General features: G+C 34.1%; 1 protein-coding gene across 2 annotated transcripts in view; it reads left to right on the forward strand.

The window, feature by feature from the left end:
* The window catches only part of LOC127975523 (protein kinase C-binding protein NELL2), a 41,954-nt gene that overhangs the window by 9,791 nt on the left and 11,958 nt on the right, over nucleotides 1–20,205 (forward strand). For both annotated transcript variants that reach the window (XM_052579675.1, XM_052579668.1), the window contains exons 9-15: nucleotides 784–886; nucleotides 1,396–1,487; nucleotides 2,609–2,711; nucleotides 4,055–4,189; nucleotides 6,899–7,024; nucleotides 12,539–12,661; nucleotides 13,784–13,879. In XM_052579675.1, coding sequence (XP_052435635.1) covers nucleotides 784–886; nucleotides 1,396–1,487; nucleotides 2,609–2,711; nucleotides 4,055–4,189; nucleotides 6,899–7,024; nucleotides 12,539–12,661; nucleotides 13,784–13,879 — 778 coding nt within the window. The remainder of the gene's footprint in view (nucleotides 1–783; nucleotides 887–1,395; nucleotides 1,488–2,608; nucleotides 2,712–4,054; nucleotides 4,190–6,898; nucleotides 7,025–12,538; nucleotides 12,662–13,783; nucleotides 13,880–20,205) is intronic.

Consider the following 20,205-nt stretch of genomic DNA (forward strand, 5'->3'; position numbering starts at 1 on the left):
ATACAAATGATGCAAATTAGCAGTGATGTGATCTGACTACTTCTGCTGTTACTACTGTGGGAGCTCTAAGAGGCCAATGCCTTTGCATTCTCTCACAAAAGTATTGCATTTCCCCAAGAAACCTTGTTTTCACATGCAAAACATTTGTAATTCTCACAAAACTATTACATTCTCTTGACAAACATTTTCATTCTCCTGCAAAATGATTATGTCCCCTCAAAAAACTTTGCATTCTCTCACAAAACAACTTCACTTTTTTTTTTACCATTACCAATTCCTTCCCATTAGCAGCTCTATGATATCCAAACACATTATACATTCACTGAAGATAAGATGTTAAGATTAGATTTCATGCATGAGGATCATACGATTTCAGTTCATACTTTAATGTTTATTTTTCAATAATTATATGCATATATTAATATAGATATATCAATATCTATATTTATTAATATTCATATTTATTTACAGTATCAAGTTTATCGGTGTCTATTAACTTTTTTTCTTATTTTTCTTACACCATTGGCATTTTCGTAAATATGTTTTACTAGAAAACTAGACAAAAAAATACTAAATATGTATCAATAAACAGTACAGAAAGTTGGCAAGCCAAACTGTCAAGATTAATTTCTTCATACCTTAGTATTTGTTGAGCTTTGTTTTAGTTCTGAGGATTTTGAAGACTTAACTTTGTGATTTGCTATCAGCATTCTGTCAGTTTATGTCGTGTGATTATGAAGCTCTTTTACTGATGATGATAGTGTGTGTGTTTTCCACCTACAGAATGGCACAGTGGAGTGCGAGAGTATTTTCTGCCCACCACCTCAGTGTCCCCCTGATACAGCTCCTATCTACATGCCTGGAGCTTGCTGTAAAGAATGCCAGCGTGAGTGTACACACAAACACACACAAACAAAATTGAGGCCATGCATGTATAAAGGTGCATATTTCTCTTCTCTGTCCCCTTGTTTCATGTTTGCTCCTTTATATCTCCATCATCTCTCTTTGCTATCTTTCTTTCCACCAAAATCGTTTATATAATCAAGCTGCGGTCTTGATAACAAAGTGACCACATCCCTGTGTTGCTAGGATACCGCTGCCACAAATGCGAATGTCAACACACACAACACATTCACACGTTTTCGCTGGTATCATTAATAATTCAAAACCAGTGTGTAGTGTTTGAGTGAGCAGAGCTAATGTGCAGAAGCTAATAGCAGTTTGACTGATAACCAGGGCTTTATTTAACACTGCGCTCTGCTAGGCTTAATCTAACATGCTTGTCTGATCGATGCTTTTCATTCTAAAGCACTTTGTTTTGGCTCTTTCCTCTTAATTTCTTGTCTGGATCTTATTTTTGCTCTTTTCTTCTCTGTATATCTTTTTCGGCTTTAGCCGTGTGTCTGTTCAGAGGAAGAGTTTACGTGGAAGGTGATCGCAAGAGCGTACATGACTCTGAGGGAAACTGTCTGCTGTTTGAATGCAGGGTAAGAATTAGTGGAACTACTGGCCAGCGATCTGAAAATGTTCAACAGACCCAGACAAATCAGACTTATTCCATAATTATTTGCACCTGTTTTTTTGAGAACAAAATTCTGAGTTCTCTTGCCTGGTTCCCTTATGAAACAAAAATATATTGCAGTATATTGGAAAATATCATGTAATATATTAGGCATATATTCTTATATATATTTATTTTTTCCAATATATTGCAATATATTGAAAGCGGCAATGATTTGTTTATTTTGCAATACATTATGTAATATATGTATCATCAATATATTATTAAATGCATTCAAATATATAAAATATTAGAAAATAAAAAGGGAAAATAACATATTACAATATATCACAATATATTTTAAGAAATATATTGGTAAATATATTTTCCTTTCGCAAGGGTTGTGCTAATTGGAATCCCATAAATAATCTGAATTCAGATTCTGCTGAAATCTGAATTCTTCTGTGAAGATTGTGCCTAGGCCTGGTTATGATTTGCAATCCCAAGCAGCATTTCAAACAGAATTTGAATTCTCCCTCGGCCTGGTTATGAATTTGAATTTCAGGCGGAATTTGAATTCTCTCTTGGCCTGGTTATTAATTTTAATTCCAAACAGCGGTTGAATTTAAATTCTGTCTGTGCCTGGTCATGAATTTGAATTCCAAGCAGCATTGGAGTTCAATATCTGTCTGTGCCTTGTTATGAATTTGAATCTCAGGCAGAATATTAAATCTGTCTCAGCCTGGTTATGGATTCAGGCAAAATTCCAGGCAAAATTTGAATTTAAAATTTGTATAAACCTGGTTATAAATTGGGTTACCTGCAGAATTATAATTCTGACTGAGCTTGTCTATAAATTTGAAATCCAAGCAACATTTGATTTTGAAAATTTGAAAATCAAGCTGATCATTAACTGGTTTATCCAAATGTTCCAAAAGCCATCTAGACTATCATGGAAGTTGGAATGTTGCTTGAACCATCTTAGACCAGCTTAAAAACAGCTACCATATTTCAAAACTAGCATTTAGCATCAGAAGTTGGATTTTCCCAGTTTGCAGTTTTATTTGCAGGATAAATTGAATAAAAACGTTGTTTGTGTGTTTGCAGGATCGAAGTATGCGTAGGGTTGAGATCACTTCTTGTCCAGAGCTAAACTGCCCGGAGTCAGAGCAGATCACACTCACAGACCGCTGCTGTAAAGTGTGCAGAGGTGCGACACACTAACACACGCAGACACAACACACACCCTCCACGCTCAACTGATTGGATTCATATTAAGGGCAGCCACCTTTGACCACTGCACACACAAACTAGATTTGTGCTCAATAACAAGCCTTGACTGTGCATGACACCACTCATCTATTTTTGCAGTCTTCACACATATAATTGCACACACATGGCACCTAGTTTAACAGTGACTTTAAAGGGCAGCATATTCTCAACTTTTCAACACCTTTCATAGTTCACAGAGCATGTTTTCTACAAAAAAAGTCTGACATGTTTGTGTTTTATGTGGCTTGAGAAAGTGAAAGAGCTATGCCAAGTCTGAGCGGTCAGACTGAGACATATTTCCAGAAATGCAATTTGAATAGGATTTCAAACCACATATGAATGTAGTTCCTAACAGATTTGTAAAATTTTAATTTCATGTGATTTTTTTTTTCTTTTTTTGCTGTTCCTATGCTAAATATGATCGAATTCCAACCGGATATGCACAAAAATCGGATTTGGACTGACAGTATGAAAAAGGCTTAACACTTCTTAACTGTTTTGTAAAATTGTTTTGTTAGGGTTGCTTTTTGTTCAGTATTTGCTTTTTATGTTTAATTGTAATTGTTTAATCATGTAATTTATATGAATATATAAGTGAATGTACATCTTTTTTTATTACTTCACTCTATATTTTTAAAGGGTCCTGCTTTATGACAGGTTGCTTAAACCACAAACAGACCATTTATTAATTTGAGATCATATAATCAAAATATACTACTCTTAATAATGATTTTTATCAAATGTTCAAGTTAGAATATCTAAATCCCTAAAAACAAGATCAGCTTATTTGTGCAAACAACACTGCATAAACCTCATATTAATTTTGTTCACTTGTTTTAAGTATAAACAAGTCCAATAGTACAAAACACATTTATGTTTAATAAATAATTTCTGAAAACAAACCTTAATATCTTAAATGCAAAGTTGCATCTCAAGTAAACTGATTTTGTTTAATGGAGATTTGTTGAGACAAGTTAAAAAGACCAATTAAAAGCTCATTAAGAAGTCATTTATTAACAATTATAAAATAATTGGTAAAATGCTATTTAAAATTATTTTAGATAATTTAGTATATTGCCTGTCACACCACAAGATATGCACTGCCCCAAAAGTGTTTCACATCTACTAGCCAGGTGTATGTGAACAAAAAATCCTCCCAGTTGAATGTAAAGTGTGTATTAACCACAATACATAGGGTAAATTGTGTAAATATAATGCATAAATTATAAATATCAGATTATGCATTGCATAGCACTTCTAATCTATCTATCTCACTTTTAGGGCACGATTTTTGTGCTGAGGATCACAGCCGCAGTTGCGTGGAGAATTCGGACTGCATTAACCTAGAAGCAGGAGCTTTCTGCAGCTGTAAAGAAGGTTACCATGCACTCAGGGACGACAGCGCCTACTGCCAAGGTATTAAACTCCCAAAGATTGTTTCTTAACACTATACAAACAAATGAAACTCTAAATCCATCAAAACCGTCATAGCTGTTATTTGACCCCCCACAGATTTGCTTTCTAGTAATTTCTGTTTTGTATAAGCAAATAACGGCTTTCACAAATCACTAAATTGCCTGCAATCACAGATGGAGGAGTTGCCGACGAAAGCTGTTGACTGGTGATTACTTAGTGTCTCGCAGAATTAATATTTCAGCACCGCTATTATCCTTACAGCTGTAATTAATGCATTGTGAACCCTAGAGTTCATGCTGTGCGAGTGTGTGTACAGATGTGAAGGAGGGTTCCTGTGGCTCACTGGCTTTTAATAGGATGTACCCTTGTCTTAACATACATGGAAGCCCAGCGAGAATGAGACGGATATCTCTTTTCACACATAAATCCAATGACTATTTATTGTTTTACCTTAGTGTTGCTTGAAAACATGCAAGAAGTTTTCTTTTGGTTAGGTTTTTAAGTCCTGTTATAGGAATAATTCAACTGAAAATGTACTCACCCTTAGGCCATCCAAATGTAGATGAGTTTGTTTCCTCATCAGAACAGATTTGGAGAAATGTAGCATCATATCACTTGCTCACCAATGGATCCTCTGCAGTGAATGGGTGCCGTCAGAATGAGAGTTTAAACAGCTGATAAAAACATCACAATAATCCACAAGTAATACACACAACTTCAATCCATCAATTAACATGTTGTGAAGCAGAAAGTCTGTAATAAACAGTTTTGACTTCCCCTTTAGGATTTCAAGGCAGTTATTTGAAAGCAGTTTAATTGAAAACCTTAAGCTGTGAAAAATCTATTGAGATGACTGCACTTTAAAGTGATGTGGAGACAAATAGCTTACTTTGTCATAATGTGACTTTCACCTTTATCAGTGTGAGTCACAGTAGGATGCTTCCAGCATAGACCGTCAATAGACAATTTTGGGGGAAGTGACATTAGAAAAACTTTTGGTCACCAGAAATGCACAGAATGCTTCTGTAAGTGTCTGAAAGAATTTACACAACACTGTTGTTACAGTAATGTGGCTCAAAGGCAAGCCTCAGTGTGACCTGCTGGGTCATAGTAGCACTCTTTATCAAGCACTGTTTGACTCGTTTAGCATTTGGAAATATGCTGATCTTGCCTGTTTTGATACCAGGTCAGGAAAGATCCACAGAAACAGGGAAAAACCTCTGTATGTGTTTTTGCTTTCTGCTGCAGTTAATCAGTGGTTTATATTTGTCTCACACATTAAGCTGGGATAAAATAACGTTTTTTTAACATCAGAATTACATAACTGACAATGGCCTCTATATGAAAGACTTTTTATCTTGTTAGTTTGTGGAACAATTCTGACTGTTGCAGTCTGTAGTTGGTAGCAGCCTCAGGCTTATAAATGATAACAGTGCTAGCACTGAAATAAACTTTAAATTATTAATTTGGGATTCATGTCTTCTAGAACAAAAGTGGCCAAAAAAGGCATTGCATTTTCAATTACAGAATAGAAGAGTGAATTTATTCTCCTAATTTTAAGTACTGAATTCTCCTCAGAAGACACATTGAGACAGATAAGACTTTAAACATATTCTCCCCACTATTCACTTTTAATCCAAACACACTGCTCTGATGGACTGATATTATGTTTTCACCATCTTAAAAAGAAAAATCGACTTTAACAGTCCATTGCTAAAGCTACTGGTGTGCAAAGGCTATTATTATAATTATTATTTCTCAAAAAAAAAAAAAATGTAATGCCTCTCCATTAATAAGACTTGTTTTCAGAGAATATATTTTTATTTTATTTTATTTTACTTATTTTTATTTTTTTTTATTTTGCCTGCAGCCAAAAATGGACCCTAGTTGGGACAAGTTGGTTGATTGCTTGGATGAATGGGTGGATATTTATTTTAAGAATAATCTTAGAAAAAAAAACTGATGATGAAAATGATATTTTCTAATAAAGAAAAAAAGAGACAATATGCTGATTAAGAGCATGAGTTTGTGCTTTAAACAGAGAAAAAATTGTGAGGAAGATTATATAAAGTGTTCTTGAGGAGGAGAGAGTGGGTGGACCGAAAGACAAGTGTGTGTCTATGAAAAGTATAAGAGAAAAAGCTGGAGGCTGAGAAAGTGAAGGGGGTGGAGGAAAGGGACAGAACGTGAAAGGTCTAGAAGTGTTCTGGGTTTTATTAATGCACTTACTATGCATTATTTTCAAAAGATATTCAAACCACTTTCTCTTTATTATAGATGGATTTGTTTTCTTTCTATCATCAAGGCTGTTGAAGTTTCAGGTGGATTTACAAGAAGTTTAAAGCAGTAGTTTATTTACTTGTTTTCATGGAAGACAGGGGGTCAAATAAGATTTGAGGCGACAAATGTATAATATGGCATAATTTAATTATTTTTGCTTCCCTTTAAATATTCATCAAACAATTCTAACATGGTGTTGGTGTTCCTGCTACATTACAGTCTTAACAGTTTCCTGCAGTAGTGTGAAGAGTAATGTTCTTTGTACAACAGAAGACTGGATCTTTCAGCACTCTTGACAAATGCTGCTTATTGATCGCAGCTGCAGTGTGAATGGTGGATTTTGGCATTGCTTCTTCCCAAATGTTTTGCAAACCATTTTGTGTCCGGGTCATAGTACAGAGTGTGTCTTGTGTTCTGCTGTGCTTGCAGATATCGATGAGTGTGCGGAGGGGAAACACTACTGCAGGGAGAACACAATGTGTATGAACACACCCGGCTCCTTTATGTGTGTCTGCAACAGCGGCTATGTCCGCATTGATGATTACTCCTGCACAGGTGAGTACAGAAATCATTCAAATGGGCTTTTTCGCCATGGAATTATTAACTTGAATCTCTTAGATGAGATCCATGCTATAATGTGTCTGGAGTGTTTATAGTTAGGTCATGGTTCCAGGCCATTAAAATATGATTAAAGAACCCATAAATTCATCTAATATGCCACATTCGGCACTCGTTCACTCATTTTTATTCACTCATTAAAGAAATATGAGCATTTGTTAAGGAGTAGATCGATTTTTAAAAATATTGTAAGTAAAGTCATAGAAGAATCTTAATTAAGTGAATTAATATTTTATTAAATGGATGCAGCTACTATATTTAATATTTTAATATAATAAATATTTTACTATGTAGTATTCCAAAAGTTTTAGAATAATTAATGCATATTTTAAAACTGTTTTTGAAAGTAGTCACTTAAATACATCAAGACTATTTATTTGATAAAAAATAGTAATATTGTAAACTATAATTACAATTACATTCTTATATATTTTTTTAGTTTTCTAGTTTTTGAAACATAAATCTCTTTAATAAACTTTTGCTGTTATCTTTTCTCTCTTTTTTTTGCTATTTTAATGTGAGTAAAAACTCAAATTTCCTTTCCTTTTCAATTCATTTAATTGATTTTAAAATTTAAAATGTATATATCAACGTACAGAAAAAATATAGTTTTGTTATTTTGTTTTGTTCTAATGATGTTTGTTTTATGCATCTTATCGAGCATTTTTAAACATTGCTTTAATAGTGCATGCAATTGTGGAATAATGAGAATTAAATAGAGGGAGAAAGAAAAAAAGGTTGAGAAAGTGAATTTGGGGGGGATAAAAGACAGCATATGTGAAATTTTTCACTGATGGAAAGTACAGATGGTTTGTGCTCCTGATCTTTAACTTAAAAAAAGCTATTAAATCTCTTCAGGAGTGCAGGATAAGGAAGCAAAACATGATGCAAGGGAACAACTATGCGATAAATGAGCCTTAGTCCTTCTGTGACCTACTTTAAAACTGAATTAATTACAATGAAGAGGCCAGGAAGGTTTCTGTCTCAATAAATACACAAAAGCACAAAAAAACTGCACCTGGGCTGCAAGGTGCAATCATGGGCAACAACAATTCAGCTTTTATTTTGGAAACTGTTCAAGGTTTCTTTCTGCTGATCATCTCAGAAAGCCATGTGTTTTCAAGGCCAGCTGCATTGTTGTTATTTATTCTCATTATTTTTCACGTAGTCTGCATACCACAGACCTCGCTATCAAGTTCTGGGTAGATGACGACTTCTGTTCGTTATAATGCTGCATGTTGTTGTTTTGTAATGGAAAGAGCTGGACTGATGTACGAAGGCTCAAGTGGAACAAGCTTTCTCTGAGCAAGCCTCTAAAGACCTGGTAATATGGTTGTGCTCAGCGGTTGATGAAAAAGCTTACAGAAATTGAACAGCATTGAGCCTCAAACTTATGTAGAGTTATGGAGTCAATTATTGTATGGTTAAGTTTGCCTATCTAGAGAGTTGTTTGGATACTGATCCATAAATGGTGTTCACAATGGCTGAAACTCTATTGATGCTATTCTAGAATCAAAGAATTGTTGCAGAATCAGATTTGGCGTCTAATTTTTGAAACTGATCCTTTGAATGTGTGTTGTCATCTCAAAATGTACAGGTGAGAGATTTATTTTTAAATTAATGTAAATGCGCACTGTGCTGCTTTTATATCCATTGAATGAAACCATCACTTGCAGCAGTTATAAGTTTAACTCCATATGTTGAATCTCTCATTTTTCCCTCTGGATCTGTTCCCCATTGATGATTGGTTGAAATCTTTGTGTCTATTGTTGATTGGCTCAGGGAGGCTGGCTTTCTGATGGCAAAAATTATTATTTTCAATTATTCATGTGTGCAGTCACACAGAGAAAAATATTGCATATTTTGCCTATGGGATTATTATGAGATAATCTTCAGTCTGCAGTCGCATCAGTTGAAACTGTAATTCATTTAAAATGAAGTTGCAATAGACGTTACCTGGTTTGAAACAAAAGCCCTTTAATCAGCTGATCGTATTTTAATTTAAAACATCAGAAGTTATTGGAATTACTGTAATTATTTTAATTGCGCTCCACTGTTTCCATATCTGTTCATTAAAGCTCTGTCTTGCCTTCATGATTGACTCACTGATATTTACTAATTACATCCTTTAACTAAGCAATGAACAAACTTGTAGGCATGATAAGAGGTTTTGTCAGTTACATGAACAGTACCAGACGTTTGTTGTCAAACGACGAAAAGAATATACGCAGTTAATAACAGTAATTATGGGATTTCTATTTCTCCTTTCTCTCTGTCTCTCACAGAACACTTCATTAGTTCCTTTTGAGCAGTCAGCAGATGTTAAACTAAAAATGACGTTAGTCTCCAATCAGTTCATTTATGTGTTATTCTGGACAGAGGTGGCCATGTAAATGTCCCTTCAAAGGTCAGAGAGATTTCACCTTATTAGGTTTCTATTTTTCAAGGAATAGTTCACCTTGAAATTAGAATAGCTTTCATTTAAGTCCCATTCACACCAAGCACAATAACTAGAAAGATAACGATAAAGATATAGTTCTAAAAATCATTCTCAATATTAAAGACTAGCATACTACAACTATAACGATAAAGGCATAGAGAAACGGTATCGTTGGAATCATTTTCAGAATGATTTTTTTTTCAGCTGATGAACGATACAAATAGTGACATCCAATCAGAATCCATCCTGCTATAACGAGCTCGAGGATTTAAAGCGACAGACGCACATGCGCTCAGAATAAACAGACGATATCGTTCGCTGGTGTGGACGCTAATATCGTTATCTTTATAGTTATCTTTAGAGGTGCTCCGATCACGATCGGCCGATCGTTATGCGTATCTCCTCAGTAAAGCCGGTTTTCTAATCAGCGGTTAATTCCATCAGGTGCGTGATTTCACATAGAGCAGCTGTTACTACACAGAGCCGTTGTTAATAGAGAAGATGCGCAAATCACGTTAATTTTCAGCGTTTATTGGCCCATCTTCTCAGTTAACAACGGCTCTGTGTAGTAACAGCTGCTCTATGTGAAATCACGCACCTGATGGAATTAACCGCTGATTAGAAAACCGGCTTTACTGACGAAATGCGCATTAACGATCGGCCGATCGTGATCGGAGCACCCCTAGTTATCTTTATAGTTATCATTCTTGGTATGTATGGGGCTTTACTCACACTCATGTCGTTTCAATTCTGTGTGACTTTCTTTGCTCCAAAGGAGATGTTTTGAAAAACGTTCATGCTGTTCTATTACATACAAGTGATCCATATGCATCATTCACTGTATTCAAAGTCTTCTAAAGCCATGTGATATGTTTGTGTAAGCAACAAACTGAAAAAAGCCTTTCCGCAACCATGTTCACCATTCACTTACATTGTGGAAAAAAGCAGCTTGGATGTTCTGCTAAACAACTTATTTTGTGTTTCACAGTATAAAGTGAAACAGGTTTCAAAAGACATGAGGATGACTAAATGATTTTATTCTTTGGATGAACTATCCCTTTCATGCACAAACACAACGAATCATCTTTTCCAAATGTGATTTTTTTTATTGCATGCTTGAGAAACAGCATTTCTGTCTGTAAGAACGAATATGGTTTTTGGCACCCTGTGCAAGCGTTCAGACTGAATCTGTGATTTGGTTAAGATTCCTTAATTCAGCTGCAAATGCAGCATAAAAACACACAGCCAATCAGCATCATTCATCGGTTAAAGTGCGTTTTAATGAGATTATTTAATGACATTTTAATGAGAGTGATTAAAAGATCTGTGCTGTAAGATTTATGAATAAAGTAGATTAGGCAGTTTTGCTTCACCGGAGGATGGGTTTGAGGAAATGAAAAGTGACTTGCGTTGAAGAAAAAGACACCAGACAGGTGTAAACATTGGGATTTGGAAAGATTAAACAGAATATGTAACAGATATGTGTGTGTGTGTGTGTGTGTTTGTGTATTTCTAAGCACAATGTGGGTCTGCTGTTTTTTGCAGTGCTTATGTGACTATATATTTTTTTCACCTGGTAGCTGACAGATCTGCCCATCTGGAAGATAGAAGGTACATGAATATGTGTGAGGCAGGGAGAGAAAAGCTTGTTAATGTGAGTAATTAGGAGGATAATTGGTGTCATTTTAGCTGTCATGGGCAGATGAGTCAACGCAGATGAGAAATCAGACCACACAAACACGTCCACTGTGAGGGATTCATCTCAGTCAAACGCTGCTTGGCATGACTGTAATATAACTGATTGAGGTAAACAGAGCTTGTGTCAAGGGAGCCAATGGAGCTGATATTAGACCAAATTGTTTATTGGCTTTTTTTCATACGTTATTTCTTCTTTTGGATCTTCATATTAGATAAAAATGCTAAATAAATCCTTTGAAATGCTACTATTCAATTTAGGCATCACAGCATTATAATCTGCAATTTGAAAATCAGATAATGAGTCTTAGATTTGCTAAAAATTACATTGCAACTATTAGTGTTTTTAAATATTAAGTAAGTGTTAGAAGGTTATCTGAATTTGCACAATTAAATATCTAATATAGACCAATATGCACAATAAAATATTTAATATAACATATAAATTGACCAACACTGATAAATTAAAAAATCTCAACAAGTGGCCAACAAACGATATTGTATTGGCATATACTTGTATTATTTATCCCTAATAAGTCCTCTCGGACCAAATAGAATTTGATTCGATTCCGAACTCCCGGCTGCTGTGGGAACATTTTTCCCCAAAGATATCTGCAGCAGAAGACCTTTCATTGGCATTTCAATTAGGCCGAGTGAAGTCTTTCTTTTAGTTTGGGGTCATCTGGAGGTCATCGTAAGACTGTAACATTGTGAGACGATTGCTGAATGTTTCATGATCGATTTCAATGCAAAATTATTAAAATGCAAAAAATACTATTATAATAGTGTAAATAATATATGGACTGGTTTGCGTTCTTTATTATAAATCAAATGTTTAAATACATTGTTACTGACATTAGTAATTTACTAGGAAATTAAAATTAAAACAGTAAAAATTTACGTTTGTGTGTTGGTAACAAAAAATAAACCTTGAATCTTAAGTGAAAGTAAAAAAAAAAAAAATGAAAAGGCAAAGGCTGAAGAAATATAAAGAAAGACTAAGTGCATAAAAAACATATTAATATTTGACAGCATCTCAAATGCGCAGACAACCTTCAACAAAGACTGTGGCATATTATTTTTGTACAGTAGTGTCAGTTATTCCCCAAGCACCGTACTCATGCGCATCTGACTCCTACCCCTTTTCGTGTTTTTATTCTTTCTTTCTGTCTTTTTCTCCTTCCTTCTACTTGTTTTTCATCTTGTATTTCCTCTGAGAGAAACAGCAGCAAGGAAGATGGAAAGTGCAGAACGTGCAAAAAGTTTGAGGAAAGTGTGCAAACACACACTGATGCACATGCTTCTTGTGTTTTCAGAGCACGACGAGTGTGTGCGTGAACTGAATACCTGTGATGAAAACGCTCTTTGCTTCAATACGGTGGACGGACACAGTTGCTCCTGTAAACCAGGATACGTCGGTAACGGAACCGTCTGCAGAGGTAAGCACAAACATCTGAACTCTACTCTATACACTGCACTGTCTCAGTACCAAAACTACAGTAAAAATTATTGAGTTTCAAAAACAAATTTAACTAATGTCAGGGTTAACATTAATATGAATGCATTTATAATGTTAAAGAGATAGTCAACCTTAAAAATTAAAATTCTGTCATTATTTACTCATACTTGTGTCTTTTTAAATCCTTATGACTTACTTTCTTCTCTGGAACTCATAATATTGGAGAACAGCGTTGGTTTCCATTATGTGAAAAAAAACAAAAACAAAAAAAAAAACAGACATTTCTCAAAATATCTTGTTTTACAGAAGAACAAAAGTCATACAGTTTTTGAACAACTCCATCAGTGAGTATGGACCATCCACTTAAAATAATATACTACTACTACTACTTCTACTAATAATAATAATATGAACAAATTTAGTTAAAACAAAGTATTTCTCAATTTAAAAAACAAGGTAATATTCCAAGTTAAATAATAAAAAATAAAGAGCAAAGAAATAAATAAGCAAATTGAACTTTAAAATGAACAGAACAAAAATATTTCTTTATGAATGATAAATTAAAAAAATAATAATTAATAAACAAATAAATAACAAGTATTTTTAAATACGTTTGTCATAGTAGATATTTAAGTAATTATATCATAAGTGGATAATAAACAAAAGAATGAATTACAAGCAAATTAAAGAAATTTGAAAGCAATTGTCAGGTTCATTAGACTGCATTTGCACCGCATTATCTAATGCATAATCCAGAATATTATATCTTCTTGCCAAGACCACCATTTTGAATATTTTTTATTTTATTTTTGTTTTTTTTTACTGTGCCTGACTGTTCACTCACACATTTAGATGCATACTGCAAATAGTACCATTACATTAAAAAAAAGGAATGTAATTTTTCTGTTACAAATTGCTAATTAATTACAAAGAAATAGCAAGTAACAATTAAACTTGAAATTTATATATATATCTTTCTCACAGTGTACGTCGCTATCCTGCAACCGTGCATTAGCTTCGTTTTCAGAGGCCTGTTTTTATTGGTATGGTGTAGTTCTGCTGAAATGTGTGTTGACCCGTGTGTCTTGTATTTGATGTGCAGTGCTGTGTGAGGGCCAGTGTCTCAATGGAGGTTCCTGCGTCTCTCCAGATACCTGCATCTGCCAGCAGGGCTTCACTGGAAAGAGATGTGAGACAGGTAAGACGCAATTAGGCCAGTGGAAGGACATTTCCTGTAACCTTTCAACAGCAGTCAGAGCAAGAAATTGGAAGTGGAGAAAAGTGTACAGCATATTCTTATACTGTGATGCTGCCCCGCAAGTGTTTTCATATTATAGTGTTGGAGTGAGTTGGTTGAAATATAGTGCCATAGGAGCTGCAGAAGCATGGAGGAGAGATGATTTATTTTTCCAGGCGAGTGCGATACTTATCTCAGATGATTTCCAAGAATGTGAACATGATCAAAGATGTCTCTATGTGGACTGTGCAATATTTCATGACACAGCTGATATGCATGTTTGCTAGGAATTTGACGATTAATGTCAAAAGGATGATCTAAAGTGATGCTTGCAGATATGCAATGAAAAATTGCTAAACTAATCCACTATATTTTGATGATTGCAAAGTATTTTAATATATCTCTGTATTATAATACAGAATATATACAAACGGGGGTTATTTATTTTATAAAGCAACAGATGTAATGGATAAATGTAATCAATTTAATTATAAATTACAATAAATTAAAACAAATATTTAAAAAAGAAAAATATAATTACTTGGTATAACTACTTTTTACAGTAGTTTTAGTATATTATTAATAAATTACAATATTAATATAATTTAATGTAAATTAATATTAATATAAAATAATACTAAAAATAAAAATTATAAAATTATAAAATTATAATTATTATAAAAATGTATTATAAAAATATTTTCAGTAGTCAATATGCTAGTGAAATTCTGATTTTCAATAACAATTTTAACCTCAAATTTAATTTAAATATTAAAATAAACTGTTAATATATATATATATATATATATATATATATATATATATATATATATATATATATATATATATATATATACTTATTTGTTGTTTTATTCACTGTAAATCACTGAGAACAATCCAAAGACAAAACAAGTTTTAAAGAGAAATAAGGAAAAAAGTAAGAAAAAATAAAAGAAAAAGAAAGACCAGAAGACATATTATTATTTTTTATTATCATTACAAAACTTATTTATTTATTTGAATGTCAATCAGCAAAATTCAGTGGTCAACTTTCAAGTATATGATACAGTGTTATGCAATACAGCTTATCGTCTTATATACTATATTCTGTCATCAATGCAGCTTCTCTTCATGAAACCCCCCACAAACAGAAGTGAAACAGGTGTCATCACAGTTAAAATACATGTGTCTGATTCTGAAGATAGATGTCAGCTGTTTCCCCGACAACGTGTTTTCACCAAATGTGCCATGAAAGCATCTAGATATAGATCACATCTTTTCCATGTAATTTCAGTCTGTGTCCTAATCAATCACGACAAGTGACATGTCAAGGTGTTTTGCCTGTCGCTTTGTTTGTGTTTTTGTTACACTGCGTTGACAAGCCTGCCAACACCTCATAGCTTTACATTAAACATTAAATATGTTCTGAAGGGCTGTGATTTTGTGGCTTCACACAGTATTGCACTTTTAGTGTTGACAGGAAAATTACTTGACACTGAAAACTTGTCAGGGTGTGGACACGTTCTCCATGGACTGGTGCAGAGTTGTACATGCAAAAATAAACAATGCAGAAAAATAATTTTGGAATCAGTATTTTGTGTTTTTCCATTATATATATATATATATATATATATATATAATGTCATGACTACATTTTACAAGAACATACTATTTCAGTTTTTCTATTTGCAAGTTTCATTCAGTGTCTTGCTTGCTATTTATTTGTGATTAACTGTGAAATCTACTAGCAATTTCTGATTGAAAATGGTTTCTACACAAACTTTATTTCCAAGCAGTGTTGGATGTAACGCAGTCAAGTTAGTCTTTCCCGTCTCAGAGTTCATTACCTGTAGCCAAACTTGCATGCAAACCCCCTCGTCACCTAGATACAAACCTAGATCTATTTTTCATCATTTTGACTTGCTATCAGGAATAAGCCAGAATTTACCTCAGAAGAACAGCATGATTTGACGCGGCGTTAATCAACAACTGAATAACAATAATTAACATGCTATTTTTACATAAACTTATATGTATTTTACTAGTTGGGCTTTTCCTAATGTACTATTAGATTTTGATGTTTATACAACGCTATCTCACGACCAATTCATACTTTTTTTACGCGGTGGCTTATTCGTACAAATTTGTACAACCTCACTCGTATGATTTTATACGATTTGTCTAAATCCCAGTGATGGTTAGGTTTAGGGGTGGGGTTAGGTGTAGGTCATTCGTACAAATTCATACGAATTGTGCAACTCATAAAATACGTAAGATTTGGCAAAAATCTTATGAATTTGTACGAGTGTGGTCGTACGAATTCGTACGAATAAGCCTCGTGAAAAATGTACGAATTGCCGTGAGATCGGGTTGGTTTATAATGTGCTAAGCTATAAGAATTTAGTTTTTAAAATATCAGAAGGTTGTTTATGAACTTTGTGGTAATACGTATGTGCATGTATTAAAGTATCGACGATATTATTAGTAATTAATTCTTTTTTAAAGTAACTTACCCTACACTGGTTCAAAGGATGTTTCAAAATTTCATTCAAAAACAAGCCAAAAATACAGAGATAGATTTTTTTTTGTAGTGCAGGCTTGTGTTGGCAGGTACGGTTACAAGCGAGCAACTGAATTTGGAACAGCAAAAAAGAGATGGCGATCCCCAGATGGCTCTGGGGATCGGTATGTGTGTGTTTGAGATAGAGAGACAGAAACCTTAGAACCTTTTGCTCAATGTTACCCGGCAGGGCATCTGCCGTTGATGTTTTACAAACTGGTCCGACACCCACATGCTCCTATGTGTGAGTGACAGAGGGATGATGAAGAGAAAGAGAAAAAGAGGAGTGAGGAGAGAGGAAATGAGGAGGCATGGGGACTAAAGGAGACAGCTGGTAGAGAGATAGAGAGAAGATAGAGTGAGGTGTGGTTTGCGAGACACTGTGTGTGTGCTGAAAGCCTGACTCACCGTTCTTGGAGGCAGAACTGGCTGACACACAGACAAACTCACAGCTATGTTACATGGGTCAGGTTTTGCCTACATTGCAGGGACCAAATGTCTCCACAAGGAAGAAAAGCTTAAAATATCTACACAGGGAAACAGCTTAATAAGTGTTCCAAAACAGTTATTTCAAATATTTTATACTCTGATTTTATTTTACAAAAATTATAAATGTTTATAAAGACTTTGAAACCCACAAAAACTATTTTATTTCAACTAAATTTGTTCATGAATTTGTGAATTACAGAGAGAAATTACCAAAAGAAAAAGACCTTTTAGTTATGTTAAAGAGGTCTCATTGTTTTGGGGTGTTGTGGTATTTTTCTGTATGTATGAGAGATAGACTATGCGCTTAATGCTTGTTTGGTGCGCTCAGCCGCCTGTAATCCCTCACAGTTTCCCCACATGTTTTCTTTCTTCCTCTGAGGGGAAATTTAATGTTATGTCAGAATCACAAAGAGGATAAATATTGCACAAACAAACATGAGAGGCAAGGAAAAGTCTGTTCTCTGTCCCTTTAAATCCTCCTATCCCTCCCTTAATAGAACTGCATTATTGAAACTCTCCGTTTTTGTCAGTAAGACTCTCTCTCTCTCTCTCTCTCTGTTTTTAAGTCTATGCCAGCTTGATGTTGGCACATATGGCCAACTTTGGTAACACTCCCTACCAGTTCTATAAATGCAAAGCAAGCCATTAGTTCAAGGGATATTGTTCTCCTGGTAAAACAGAGGAATAATTTGATAAGAGTATTGTGTTTTTATTGTTATTCTGTCTGTTTAATGAGAGTAATCGGGTGAAGCACAAAGACTCTTCTCTTAATTGTCTTCTCCGTCAAATATCCTGTCGCAGAGATGCTTTCTGAATAGAAATGCTGTGAGGGAAGCTCTCTCTCTCACTGTCTTTTTAATCTTCCTCTGAAAAGGAAACTGTAGGGAGTCGCATTTCCTTTCATATTTTAGCTCTTACCTCTTAGAAGATTGGCACCATGTATTATCCATCAGATTGGCTCAGATGCTTCACACAAGCTCTGTTCATAAAGGAAACCCAATTACAGCTGGTCCTCAGGGGTTAAACGCCCTGGGCTCAGGGGTCCTTCCTCTTAAACAAGACGTTGCTGCAGGCTACTTGTTAATTCTTTATGTGATGGGTGCATAGCAAGGAGATGTAAGCATCTTCAACTTGCAGTCTTGCGAAAAAATGCTTATGGTCTGACGCAGAACTCCTTAACTGTGTCTTTGTACCGGGATGGGAGTCTCAAGAAGTGTTTACTCATAATATAAAGCTAGAAAGTAGCCCTACCACTATTCAATTTTAATGAAGCTGGTGAGACAGTCCCACAGGGAGGAGTGTAACATTATATGTACAAAGAGATTCAAAACAGCTGCTGGGTGGGTCTTCTGATAAAACTCCTCCATGTTTATTTAAGTGCTATGATTATGTCTGCTTCATTGGGTTCATGTTTTCCAAGGCGTTACTCATAATGTCTAATGAGGTGGAGCTAATTAGTGTTTAGCTGTTGAGTGTTTTCCCTCACTGTGCAAAATAGACCTCAATTTTATCATAATCAGAGTAACACAAAATATATTTTAATTTATTTTATATATATCTATATAATTATAAAATATATTTTATATTCTTTTTATTTATATATATATTTATAATGCAACATAATATTTACATTTAAATATTTACATTTAATTAATTAAATAAAATAATTATTCTGTTTAATGAGGTGGAGCTAACTATTTACTATTTACCCTTACTATTTATCCTGCTTAAAACTGAAACATTAATGTATAATATTATGTAAAATAGTTCTAAAATTGTACTTTATATATTTTAATACACAATACAGTATATATAATTTTCCATTGTAATTATTAAAATTGTTAAATATATTATTTTAAATTGTTAAATTTAAACTTATGTTGATTTGATCATATTGATTATACATTTTAATTAAATTATTGTATAGTATAAGTTAGTATATATATACACATATGTATACGGGGGGGGGGGGGGGGGGGGTTATAATATTATAATTATTATTAAATGCTATGTAATGTGTTTAAGTATTTATTAATGAGATGACCAATACTTTTATAAATATATTATAATTTATTTTGATATTTTATTGTATATATAATATATGTCGCAATATTAAATATAAATATACTATATAGCTCTGTGGAATGTTTGATTCTGATTGGTTAGTCACGACATTCCGAGGTTTGTTATCCCTATATAACAACCAGAAAAAGCTAATAACAGACTCATCCGGGTAACAGCAGTCCGCGCTGTACTCTTCTTGAACAATTTTTCCTGGTATCGCGGACTCGCTCTCATTTCATACAAACGCAGCTGCTGCCATTTTGCTACGATTGTTTGGTAAGATGTAATGGATTATAAGAGAACTAACAAACTGGTAAGGTTTTGAAACATTTTTGTCTTAATTATTCTATTGCCTTAATTATTTTTGTGGTGAAATGTTGTGTAATAAGTGATTAGACTGCAAAAAATGCCTTCGAAGTCTTTTATTTTTTATAAAGTTTTTTTTTCCTTACCTGTTTATTCTAACTGTTCTTGCATCTCTCTAAATTGCTTAAAACAGGGAAAAACATTGATAATGGTGTCAGTATATAAACAGAAAAAAATTATCGTATTCAGTTAAAAATCAACTGTATTTACTTTCTAAATGTTCATGTTGTTCCAATTAAAGATTTCTTTTTTTCTCCCTGAATATCTTGAAATATCAATAAAATGGGTTATGAACAGCAGTTCAGTTCTACTTTAAAGATAATACAGTAATTTCCTCTGAATTGCCAAAAAATTACAAAAATTAAAATGTCAGACTTTTTTTTTAAGAATGGGACCAGGCTTTCATGCACACACTCTTGTTTGCATCAAGGCCCTTCTACAGTGCCGAGGTCCCCAGCGAGAACCAGCAGTGGGTGTGAATCTGTTCATTAGTGTGAGGATGGAGGGGGAGGATGAAGAGAAAGGGAAAAAAATTAGAGCAGAGCAGATGAAGCAGATAGCTGGCGTGGGAACAGCCGGGACGTTAAGGGACTGAGTGGATTGATGACTTACCGTTTGAAGAATCATCCCTGATGAAATCGACTTAAGGATTCTATTGTGGACCCATAACTATTCCCATCTGTACACATGGGATTGGATAATCTGTTTTACCTTGCATTTTGACTCGGGAAGTGTTCAGCCTGTTCTACTAGTATACAGGTGCATCTCAGTAAATTAGAATGTCGTGGAAAAGTTAATTTATTTCAGT

This window comes from Carassius gibelio, chromosome A4 (genome assembly GCF_023724105.1).
Source record: "Carassius gibelio isolate Cgi1373 ecotype wild population from Czech Republic chromosome A4, carGib1.2-hapl.c, whole genome shotgun sequence".
Taxonomy (NCBI): Eukaryota; Metazoa; Chordata; class Actinopteri; order Cypriniformes; family Cyprinidae; genus Carassius; species Carassius gibelio.